This window comes from Bos taurus, chromosome 10 (assembly GCF_002263795.3).
Source record: "Bos taurus isolate L1 Dominette 01449 registration number 42190680 breed Hereford chromosome 10, ARS-UCD2.0, whole genome shotgun sequence".
NCBI lineage: Eukaryota > Metazoa > Chordata > Mammalia > Artiodactyla > Bovidae > Bos > Bos taurus.
The window spans coordinates 76,516,093-76,529,060 of record NC_037337.1 but is presented as its reverse complement, the minus strand read 5'-3'; the positions used below and the strand labels follow the sequence as shown (position 1 = coordinate 76,529,060).

The 12,968-nt window shown below is 36.4% G+C and overlaps 1 protein-coding gene across 14 annotated transcripts in view; it reads left to right on the top strand.

The window, feature by feature from the left end:
- Positions 1 to 12,968, top strand: part of LOC100297513 (coiled-coil domain-containing protein 170) — a 38,636-nt gene that overhangs the window by 17,360 nt on the left and 8,308 nt on the right. For 12 of the 14 annotated variants that reach the window (XM_010809548.4, XM_024998082.2, XM_024998087.2 and 9 more), the window contains 4 exons: positions 4,955 to 5,211; positions 8,246 to 8,381; positions 10,226 to 10,540; positions 12,021 to 12,221. In XM_010809548.4, the coding sequence (XP_010807850.1) occupies positions 4,955 to 5,211; positions 8,246 to 8,381; positions 10,226 to 10,540; positions 12,021 to 12,221 (909 nt within the window). Of the gene's footprint in view, positions 1 to 3,748; positions 3,914 to 4,954; positions 5,212 to 8,245; positions 8,382 to 10,225; positions 10,541 to 12,020; positions 12,222 to 12,968 lie in introns of those variants that run through there. The other 2 variants (XM_059890890.1, XM_024998088.2) reach the window with 2 other exon arrangements.

Here is a 12,968-nt window from a genome sequence, read left to right as displayed (position 1 = left end):
CTAAGATCCCAAGAGCAGTGAGGCTCATCCAAGGGAAAAAAAAAAGTCTAACAATTTGTTAAAAAAAATTACTGATAATATGTATAATAAGGCCTACTGTCTTAAATTTAAGATAAAATTAATGTGTTTTGCCAGTATTTTTAATTTGATTTTCAAGGAAACTTCTATTTGTGAGGGCAATATGACTATTTTTTGCAGATATTTTTCTTCCCTTAGTGTAGTAACAAGGCAAATAATATAAAGGTGGTAAATGTACCAGTTCTGGAGGGGGTGAATGGAGGCAATATAAATTTTGCAGCTAAAGAAAAAAATCATGAGAACCAATTATTATTAATTTTAGTTGAACTTTTTATTGAGATAATTATAGATTCATTTGCAGTTTTAAGAAATAATACAAAGATATTCTTTGTAAACTTTTCACAGTTTCTTCCAAATTTTGCAAAACTATAAATGTAACAGCCTAAATATTGACATTGATGCAATACAATCCACCAGTATTATTCAGGTTTCCCCAGTTTTACTTGTACTCGTTTGTGGGTATTATGTTCTAAACAGTCAGTCAAAATACTGAACAATTAGTTTTAACAGCACAAAGATCCTTCCCATTGCCATTTGATATGCACATCCACTTCCTTCCCATCCCAACTCCTGGCAACCACTGATCTCTTCACCATTTCTAAAATGCTGTCATTTCAAAAATGTTATATACCGGAAAAAAAAGTTATATACTGAAAAGCTAAACATATTACCATGTGACTCAACAGTTACACTCCTAGGTAGAAACACAAGAGAATTAGAAATATATTCACATAAAAACTTGTAAATGAATGTTCATTATAGCATTTTCTGTAAAACCAAAAAGTAGACACAACACAAATATCCATTGATGAGTAAATATGTAAAATGTGGTATATCCATATAGTAGAATATTATTTAGCCATGAAAAGGAATGAAGTACTAACTGATGCTCCAACATAGATGAACCTTGAAAACACTATGCTAAGTGAAAAAAAAGCCAGTCACAAGAGACAGCATATTATGTAATTCTCTTTATATAAAATGTCCAGAATAGGCAAATCCATAGAAACAGAGAACAGATTAGTGGTTGCCAAGGGCTGGGTTGGAGGTGACTACTAATGGGTATGGGATTTCTTTAAGGGATAATGAAAATGTTCTGGAATTAGATCACGGTGATGGTTGCACAACTGTGAACATACTAAAAACTGAATTGTATATGATAAAGGGTGAATTTACAGTGTGTGGATTATATCTCAATTTAAAAAGTAAAAAAAAGTTCAGTATGGCTACACAACTCTATGAATGTACCGAAAACCATTCAGCTGTGTACTTTAAATGGATAAATCTATGAATTGTACACCAATAAAGCTGTTTTTTAAATGTTTTGCAAATAGAATCATGCATATACAACCTTTTTAGATTGGCTTGTTTCACTCGGCATAATTTCCTGGAGATTTGTTCAAGCTGTTGTATCAATAGTTTGGTCCTTTTTATTGCTGAGATTGTGGTATGTATATACCACAGTTTGTTTAACCATTCACTTGTTGACAAATACCTGGATAATTTCCGGTTTTTTAGCTATCAAAAGTAAAGTTGCTATGAACATTCATGTACAGATTTTTGTGTGAACATAATTTTTCATTTCTCTGGGATAAGGGCCCCAAAATACAATAGCTGGGTCATATGGTATTTGCATATTTAGTTTTATAAGCAACTGCCAAGCAATTTTCCAGAGTATCTGGACCATTCTGTCTTCCTACCAGCAACATATGAGTAATCCAGTTTCTTTGCATCCTCACCAGATCTGGCATTGTCCCTGTTTTGTATTTTATATATTTTAATATTTAATACATGGGGAGTATTATTGCACTGTGGCTCTTATTTGCATATCCTTAATGGCTGGTGATGTTGAATCTATTTTTATGTGTTTGTTTGCCATCCGTATATCCTTTCTGGTAAAATTTCTGTTAAAGTCTTTTGCCCATTTTTTTAAATCAGATTGTTTTTTGAGAATTTAGAGTTCTTTATGTTAATATATTCTAGATATAAATCCTTTGTTGACAGTTTTTATCAACAAGCTCTATTTGAGTTTTGGGGTACCTAAATTTCGTTAAGTTCTAAATATATTTCAGGTTTCATTATGTCCAAATCCAACATCAAAGTTATAAAAAACTTGGATTCTTTAACATCAACAATAACAGGCATACCTCTTTTATTGTGTTCCACTTTATTTCACCTCACAGATTCTGTGTTTTTTATAAATCAAAGGTCTGTGGCAGCCTTGCATTGCTCAGGTCTGTCAGGGCTCTTTTTCCACCAGCAACTGCTCACTTTGTGCCTCTGTGTCACATTTTGGTAACTCTTGCAATATTTCAGACTCTTTCATTGTTTTATTTGTTGTGTTGATCTGTGACCAGTGATTTTTGATGTTACTATTGTAATTGTTTTGGGGCACCATGAACTGTACCCATATAAGATAGTGAGCTTAGTTGGTAAATATTGGGAGTTTTGACTGCTCCGTTTACCTGCCATTCCCCCCCTCTCTCCCTCTCCTCTGGCTTCTCTATTCCCTGAAACAATATTAAAATTAGGCCAATTTATAACCTTACAATGACATGTAAGTGTTAAAGTGGAAGAAAGAGTTGTAGATCTCTCACTTTAAATCAAAAGCTAGAAATGATTAAGCTCAGTGAGGAAAGCAAGTCAAAACCTGAGATAGGTTGAAAGCTAGGCCTCTTGCCCCAAACTGTCAGCTTAGTTGTGAATGCAAAGGAAAAGTTCTTGAAAGAAATTAAAAGTGCTATTCCGGTGAACACACAAATGATAAGAAAGTGGAACAGCTTTATTGCTGATATGGATAAAGTCCTTGTGATCTGGAGAGAGATCAAACCAGCCCCAGCATTCCCTTAAGCCAGAGCCTAATCCAAAGCAAGGCTCCAACTCTCTTCAGTTCTAGGAAGGCTGAGAGAAGTAAGGAAGCTGCAGAAGAAAAGTTTAAAGCTATCAGAGGTTGGTTCATAGGTTTAAGGAAAAAGCTGTTTCCATTATGTAAAAGTACAAGGTGAAGCAGCAAGTGCTGACATAGTAGCTGCAATAAGATCCAGACGATCTGGCTAAGGTCAAGATGAAGGTGGCCACACTAAACAACAAATTTTCAATGTAGACAAAACAGCCTCTTGTTGAAAGAAGATGCCATCTAGGGCTTTCATAGCTAGAGAGGAGAAGTTGGTGCCTGGCTTCAAAGCTTCAAAGGACAGGCTGACTCTGGTTAGAGGCTAATGCCGCTGGTGACTTTCACTTGAAGTCAGTGATCAATCCAGTCTTAGAACCCTTGAGAATTATTCTAAATCTACTTTGCTTGTACTCTGTAAATTGAACAACAAAACCTGGATGATAGTACATTTGTTTACAACATGGGGTAACTGAGTATTTTAAACCTGCTGTTGAGTTTTACTGTTGAGAGAAAAAAAGAGTCATTTCAAAATATTATTGCTCTTGGTCACCCAAGAGCTCTGATGGAGATGTACAATGAGGTTAAATTTGTTTTCATGCCTGCTAATACAATCTCCACGGATCAGTTGCTGCTGCTGCTGCTGCTGCTGCTAAGTCGCTTCAGTTGTGTCCGACTCTGTGCAACCCCATAGACGGCAGCCCACCAGGCTCCCCCGTCCCTGGGATTCTCCAGGCAAGAACACTGGAGTGGGTTGCCATTTCCTTCTCCAATGCAGGAAAGTGAAAAGTAAAAGTGAAGTCACTCAGTCATGTCGGACTCTTAGCGACCCCATGGACTGCAGCCCACCAGGCTCCTCCATCCATGGGATTTTCCAGGCAAGAGTACTGGAGTGGGGTGCCATTGCCTTCTCCCCATGGATCAGTTGTCTGCCGTATCTCTGAGGTATGCCTGTAATCCAAGAGTGGTGTTTTTGTTTTCTTTTGTAATTCATAAAGTCATGACTTTTTAATCAAAATATTTCTCAATCACAGTTTTTCATTATACAAGCTGTAATTTTTTCAGACTTTCCTGAATATTCCACTACATGTATCAAACTATCTTTTAAAAAAATTTTTGTTTCAGAAAATGAAGTCGCTCAGTCGTGTCCGACTCTTTGCGACCCCATGGACTGTAGCCTACCAGGCTCCTCTGTCCATGGGATTTTCCGGGCAATAGTACTGGAGTGGATTGCCATTTCCTTCTCCAGGGGAATCTTCCCGACCCAGGGATCGAACCCAGGTCTCCCTTTTTGTAGACAGACGCTTTACGACCTGAGCCACCAGGGAAGTCCTAGTTAATTTACAGTGTTGGGTTAATTTCAGGTGTACAGCAAAGTGGATCAGTTATACGTGTGTCTATTCTTTTTTAGATTATTTTCCTATATAGGTCATTATAGAATATTGATTAGAGGTCCCTGTGCTATACAGTAGGTCCTTATTATCTATTTTCTATATAGTAGTGTGTATATGTCAAATTCAGTCTCCCAATTTATCCCTCTCCTCTTTACCCCTTGGGAACCATAAGTTTAATGCTGATGAGATTAAAATTATTTGTTCCAAATCCTTTGTGTCAATTTGATCTGATTTTTAAAATTAATTAATTTATTTTTGGCAATGCTGGGTCTTTTGTTGCTGCGCACAGGCTTTCTCTAGTTGTGGCTCGCAGGCTTTATTGCCTCGCAGCATTTTGGGGATCTTCTCAGACCAGGAATCAAACCCATGTCCCCTGCATTGCAAGACAGATTCTTAACCACTGGACCACCAGGGAAGCCCTAATAAGTTTTTTAAAATGTATTTAATATTGGAATCTACTGTTAGGAGATTCAAAAATCCTCATTTTGTTGTATAATGTATAATTTAAATGCTCATAATGATTTAAAATCATGAATTTTCTAAAACCAAAATTATAAATGACCTTAAAATAACACTTTCCTTTTCTCATTAGCTAAGAAATCTTCGAAACAAACTTCTCATAAAAGAAACTTCATTGCAAGAGATGAAGAGTGAGCTAGAAACTTACAAAGAAAATAACGTGCAACAGTCATTCCAGATAATGTCCCTGAAAGACGACATCAAGGACTTAGAGGAACTTATTGCTTCTCTAACCAGAATTAAATCTTTGAAAAACACCAGTATTCAGAGTCTTGAAAGAGGCAACTGGGATCTAACTGAAAGAATTACAGAACTAGAAAATCTTCTAAGGTAGGGAATTTTCTAGTTTGTTTTCAAAAATTTCATTCATTTTTCATAAGCTTGCAAATATTATATGAACTTCATATTCCTGACTGATCACAGAATTTAAATATAACAAAATTTAACATGCCTGACTCAAAATTAAATTTTTAATTAAGATATAATTTCCATTTCATTAAAATTCACCCTTTTGCAGCATACAATTTAGTAGTTTTTAGTATATTCACTAGGTTGTACAAGCATCACCACACTCTAATTCTAGAACACTTTCATCAACCCCTAAAAAAATCCATGTCTACTAGTAGTTACTCCCCAATCCACTCTCTCCAGTTTCTGACAACCAGCAGTCTACTGTCTTTCTCTTTGGGCTTGCCTTTTCTGGACATTTCATATGAATGAAATGTTACAATATATGGCCTCTGTGTCTAACTTCTTTAATTTAGCACAATGTTTTCAAGATACATCAATGTTTAGCCTAAATCAGTACTTAATTTTTTTATGGCTGAATAATATTCCGTTATAAGGTTATACCACATTTTGTTTGTCCATTCATCAGTTGATGAACATTGGGCTGCTTCCTTTGCAAGGGACTTTATGAATGAGCTGCTATGTACATTGTTGTGTGAACTCTTACATGACTGTAAGTTTTATTTCTCTTAGTTAAATGCCTTAGGAGTAGAATTGCTGGGTTGTAAAGTAACTCTATGTTTAACTTTTTGAGGTTACTTCTGAGCGACTTCCAGGCTGTTTTCCAAAGAGTTTTGATGAAGCTTACCTTTTTTTTCTTTTGTCATTTTGTGTCTTTGGTGTTATAGCAAAGAAACCTAATCTCGTATCACAAAGATTTACACATATGTTTTATTTTAATAGTTACTGTTTTAATACTTAAAATTTTATCTTTGATCCATTTTGACTGTTTATTCATTTATTTTTGGCTGGCTGGTTCTTCACTGCTGTGTGCAGGCTTACTCTAGTTGCAGTGAGCAGAGGCTACTCTGTAGTTGCGATGCGTGGGCTTCTCTTTGTGGTGGCTTTGCTTGTTGTAGGTGTGTGGGCTTCAGTAGTTGTGGCTTATGGGCTCGATTGTTGTGGCACACAGGCTGAGTTGCCCCATGGCAAATGGGATCTTCTCAGACCAGAGGTCAAACCTGTGTCCCCTGAATTGGCAGGTGGATTCTTAACCACTGGACCACCAGGGAAGTCCCCACCATTTTCTTTTAGATTAATCGAGTTTTTATTACTATTTTTCTCCTGTGTTATTTTTAAATATCTTTTAAATTATCATTAACTTTTTAACTTAGACCTTCTGATTACAATTAAAGTCTAAATTAGTGCTGTTATGTTATCCGAAAATAGAAATCTTATAACAATGTAACTCTATTTACCCATCTTACGCTCCTGTACTATTGTTATGATACATTTTACTTTTCCAAATGTTATAAATCTCATAAGATATTAATTTCCAGTATTAATTTCTATTGACCCCCACACTCACTCCTGGTGCTCTTCATTCCTTTCTACAGTTCTGTGTAGCCACCAGGGATCGTTTTCCTTTATCCTGAAAAATTGCCTGTAGTTTTTCTGCAATTTAATGCAGTTCTTCTAAGGATGAATTTTTCCATTTTTCCTTCTGAAAGGTTTTTTTTTTTTTTTTTTACTGAGAACTCTAGGTTGCCAGTATTTTTTCTTTCTGCACTTGAACGTGTTCTTCAGTTATCTTCTGACTGACTTACTTTGACTGACTGACTTTGAAAAGCCAGTGTTCAGTCTTATAGCTATATGTTAGAAGGTAATATATGCTTTTTTATCTGACTTTTAATTGGTAGAAATTTGATGATGATATGTCTTGGTGTGGCCGCCTTTGTATCTATCCTACTTTGGATTTGCAGAATTTACTTAATCTATCAATTGATGTTTTTCATCAGGTTTCAAAAATTCTTGGGAAGTATTTTTTAAAGTATTGTTTCTATCTCATTCTGTGTCTACTGTCATTCTAAGGCTATAATTACAAGGAATGACCTTTTGAGTGTGACCTACATGTCTCCAATATAATTTTATTGAATTATATTTTCTCTTAGATAATTCAGATATTTTCTTTGACCTGACCCATATTCACTAATTCTGTAGGATGCAAATCTTCTATAGAAAAGAATATAACAAACATGGAAGGTAGACTGAAACTTTAACTTAGCTTCAAGGTAGAAAATATTACCAAACCTATCAATTGTTAATCAAAACAAGAACCAAATAATTAGTTGTTTGTGTTTGATAATAAAACAGGTTTTTACATATGCTGTTTTCTGTTTCCATTTCTAATTCCTTTACCTTTCTTGAAACTCTATTCAGGGATTCAGTTAAAGAGCCCATGCAGGTGTTACTAAAATGGGAATACAGTTGTCCTTCATCTCTTGTGCCTCAGTGTCTGCAGGGGAGGGTTCTAGGACCCCTGAGAGTACCAAAATCTGCACATGCTAAATCCCTTATATAAAATAGTACAGTATTTGCATATAACCTATGCACATCTCTTGTGTACTTTAACTCAACTCTAGATTACTTGTAATAGCTAATCCTATGTAAATGGTTGCTTGTGTAAGATAAATTTAATTTTTGCCTTTTGGAACTTTCTGAAAAAAAATTTTTTGAATAGTTTCAATCCATGGCTGCTTGAATCCATGGATGTGGAACTTGCAAATACAGGCCCATGGTAATTGTATCCATGTGGAACCTCCTGATCATCACGATATTATCATAGGAGCAGAGATGTATTCATACTTAAATTTCCTCTTGAAAAAGAGTGGTTTCAAGATTGACCTCTCCCAGGGGAACTACTACAGACTTAACATGGAATCATTCTCTCCATTTCTCTACCATTTCTCATCTCTTCCTAGAATTAAGCCGGGAACTTGCACAGCTCGTTTCATAAGGAATACATTTTTATTTGGTACACATATTTAATTTATTTTAAGTGGGGATATTTCTTGTTATTATTTGAAGTTTGAAAAATTGGTTTCATGATATTGTTACCTACCAATATCTTACACAGAGTACATCTGATTGAAAGAAAAAGAGCAGAGCGAAAAGCAGACCTTTTGGAGAAAAAGTTAGCAGGTGCTAACAGATTCTCCCCTTATATGAGTATGAAAGAACAAGAAGATTCCTTGGATAGTTTCATGACAAAGGTGAGAACAAATTTGGATTGATTTTTGAAGAAAAAGGATTTTTGTTACTTTATGTTATTCCAGGAGATAATTGGCCAATGTTGAGTGGTTTGTTGGTCCTCTTCTTGTGGAGGATAAAAGGAAGCAGTCCAGCATGGTGAACCGAAAGCGTTTCTGAAGTATGGAGAGAAAGTGCAAGGCAGATCTGAAGGTCTCTGTGATACTAAAGAGGAGGTTAGAGGGAATGCAGCTGTGAGAGAACTGGGAGGAGGTGGTGGTTAGAGAGTGAAATATTGAAGTTTTAAATTTCTGGTATGGGGTAGTTCTTGCTGCTGACAAAATCTGAGTTTTTGGATTTGTGTATAAGGATTGAGTAGGAGTGTAGAAGAAAGTCATTGAAACTGAGGCACAAGGGTCACAAAACTAAACTGGTGGATCATCCACACTGAATATTGAAATCTAGATGTATGCATGAGTTGGGTTTAGAAGGAGGAGGTTAGCCTGGTCCCTAGTAGACAGCAATTCACAGGATGAATAGAAGTTTTATGGAGGAATGCTGAAGGAGGATGGGAGATGAATTACTGTCAAGGAAGTGGTAAAAGTTTATTCTGAAATCCGTAGACTATAATTGTTTATTATATGCATGCTAAGTTGCTTCAGTCATGTCCAACTCTTTGCAACCCCATGGGCTGTAGCCTGCCAGGCTCCTCTCTGTCTGTGTAATTTTTGAGGCAAGAATGCTGGAGTTGGTTGCCATGCCCTTCTCCAGGTTTATAATATTCTGAATGTAAAATAAGTTCCATTGTGATTCAATTAATGTGAAGGGTTCCACTTAAAAAATTCAGCAACTACTTTCAGAGTTTAAAGTAATTCCAATTTTTAATTACCTCTTTCAAGTAATTCACAGTAACCCTTTCTATGTTTTTCACTTCTCTGTCATATCTCTGAAAAACTCTCCCACACCAGTCTGTGTAGCTCTGACCTTTTCTTCCACTGCTCTTTTATTCTACCTCTTTTTTTTTTTTTTCCTTCCTGGGCTTTTAGTGAGACAAACCCATCATTACTTCAACAACTCTAGCTTCGCTTCTATCTCCAAGTTTCACATGACAAAAAGTCCAGAAAGTAAACTTATTTACTCAGTTTTCAGAATTGAAGGTGAAAAGAAGAATTTATAAAGGCAGAATCTTCCTGGGAGAGGGAGGGTGAAGGAGTAGTATTGCGTTATCTTCTATTTTTTCCTGTTTACAATGAAAGCAGGGCGCTTACAAGGGAACGGTTGGGGGAAAGAAATGTGACTTATCTGTGCTTTTACATTATCAAAGCTGTTACTATTAAATGATGTTCTATAATCATAATTAAGTCTTTATGAAAATATCCATTTCCCTGCCAACTTTGCACTTAATAGTCTTAGCATTCATTGATGATCCTTGCCTGAATCAGTTATTTTGTTAGGAGAACCAAAATGCTGAGCTGTGAAAGTCTATCTTTCCTTCTACATGTATTACCTCAAAATATTCTGTAAACAGTTCCTTCATAAATTGGAGCAGTTGGTTGGCTACTTCTCTAAGTTAAACTTCCTGTGTTCTCAAAATACTTTCTCCATAACATCAGGTTTTTTGCCCTTCCCACATGCCCCCAAAGAGGTATTTTAATACCTCTTGATGTTCTAGTTTACTCTTGTGAGTATGCTCTTGTCTCTCTTGTAACTCTGTAACTCTTTGTTTCTATAGAAAGCCTTTTCTCCTCAAGTTCTGTATTATGACTATACTGTATTATGACTATGACTATATTTCAAAAGGACAGAAATAGATGTCTCGATATTAAATTCCAAATGAGAAGTTTAACACGTGTGTTGGTATATTTAGGATAAGGATGAAGCTATCCTGGTCAAAAATTTTGAGAGAGACAACACTTTTTGCTCTGAAGGACCAAAAGATGGACAGAAAATTTGGGATAAGTGTCAACAAGATTTGATCCATGAGGAAAAACAAATACTTGAGTTAGACAGACCTCCACGTTCATACAACTGGGAAACTAAAATAGCGCGATCCCACTATCAGAAATTCCTCAGTCAGCTGTCTGCTCTTCCCAGCAACAGTGCTGAGCCCACACCAGCCATAGAGGAAGCTGTGAAAGAGAGCCTTCTGGAGACTGGTGCAAATGAGCAGTCTTGGAAGTCCGTAAGTGTATCGACAGATGAGTTCCTCTTTCAAATTAGTTTTAAGATGTGGATTTTGATGTTAGTCGTCAGTGAACCCTGTGGCCCTGATTGTATTTTTATTACTATAGTGATAAGAGGGATGAAGATGTCCATTATCACAATAGGGGTATTTAAGAGCAGAGAGGCCGGGTATGAATTCCAGCTCTACGATTACTGAATGTGTGCTTTGGGGCAGGTTATTTATGTTCTCTGTGCCTCAGTTTTGTAAATTTTGGTGGGAGTGGGTTTAGGGGGGATATAGTTTGTGTACCACAGAATGGTTGTAAGGATTAAATGGATTAATACATAATAAATGCTTAGTAGAGGTCAGTGTAAGCTCAGTGAATGTTAGCTTAAACATAGTGGTGTGGTGAGGATAATGCTTCTGTCATGACCAAACACTGGTCAGTTTAGTCAGTGCAGTGAAGTAAATTATCAAGTCAGTCATTTGTGTGAATTTACTGGTCACGTCTGTCAAGATTGATCCAGCAAGTTCAAGTGGATATATCTCCTGTTATGTTCAAATTATTGTAGTAAAATTTCATCACTCTTCATCCTGACATTCAAGTGAAAATAGGTATTGCTTAAATTCAGTTTGTTAGTAAAACCTGCTACACAGTAGTATGCTTATTGTACAGTTACAATTTTTTTACACACTCTCTCCTAAAATTCATTATACTATTTTATTTCTCAGTATTCACTAAAATGTCTTATTTTTGTATATCAAACCTTTGTTTCTTTTTTTTAAAACCAGCTTATACATGTTGAGTCTTCTTAAACATCTTCCCCACTCATCTATTTAGTAACTTAGTGTTCAGTTCAGTCGCTCAGTCGTGTCCAATACTTTGGGACCCCATGGACTGCAGCATGCCAGGCCTCCCTGTCCATCACCAACTCCCGGAGTTTACTCAAACTCATGTCAATTGAGTTGGTGATGCCATCCAGCCATCTCATGCTCTGTCATCCCTTGCTCCTCCTGCCTTCAATCTTTCCCAGCATCAGGGTCTTTTCAAATGAGTCAGCTCTTCGCATCAGGTGGCCAAAGTATAGGAGTTTCAGCTTCAACATCAGTCCTTCCAATGAACACTCAGGACTGATCTCCTTTAGGATGGACTGGTTGGATCTCCTTGCAGTCCAAGGGACTCTCAAGAATCTTCTCCAACGCCACAGTTCAAAAGCATCAATTCTTCCATGCTCAGCTTTCTTTATAGTCCAACTCTCACATCCATACATGACCACTGGAAAAACCATAGCCTTGACTAGACGGACCTTTGTTGGCAAAGGAATGTCTCTGCTTTTTAATATGTTGTCTAGGTTGGTCATAACTTTCCTTCCAATGAGTAAGAGTTTTAATTTCATTACTACAATGTTAATATAAGTAGAACTTGCACATAGTTTTGAAAATAGAAATCATGGACCATTGGGGTGTTTTATCTATTTTTTTTTTTTTTTCCCTACAGAGAGCTGAAGTCCTTCAGCAGGAAATGCAGATGCTCACTAAACGATTGGAGAAGCAATCTCATCACTCTGAAGAAACTGCTGGAGAAGTATCCGACACTGAGGAAAAGTATATGGAACAAAAAAGACTCTTGAAATGTCTGGAAGGAAAAATTGCTATTAATGACCTTTTTCAAGGGAAATTAGACTTGGACATGAACAAAGTAAGAATTTCTTGAAGTATAAGGCATTTTTTTGACAATGAAAATGATCATCTTATATCATTTAAATGTTCAAAGCTATTAATACTATTTGTACTTTCTTAATAGTGGGAAAGGGAGGAAATTTTGCTACAAATTTTGAACCTTCTGATTTTATCAAAATACCTCTCATTCCATTATCTCCCATTTTTCTACTGTACACATTTGATATTTATTATAAGGGCATTTGTTTACATATATATTTTTAAATTGGAGGATAATCGCTTACAGTGTTGTGGCGGTCTCTGCCACACATCAGTGTGAATCAGTCATAGTGATATAGATATTCCCTTCCTCTTGCGCCTCTCTCCCGCCCCTTCCTCCCCTCTAGATCATCACAGAGTGGCAGGCTGGGCTCCTGTGCTACACAGCGGCTTCCTGCTCGTTACCTGTTTACACAGGATAGTGTATATATGTCAGTGCTACTTTCTCAATTTGTCCTACCCTCTCCTTCCTCCACTGGGTCCACCAGTCCACTCCCTGCATCTGCATCTCCATTTCTTCTCTGTAAATAGGTGTATTAGTACTATTTTCCTAGATTCCATATACATTAATAAACAATGTACTTCTTAATATACTTTTAAAAAAAGATTAGAGGGAAATGAATTCAAAGAAATGACTCTCTAAAGATGGAATTTTAGCTACTGTGTCAGGGAAGGGGCTGTTGGTGAAATTCCTCAATAATTACCTTATAGACCATTTCCTTTTCTA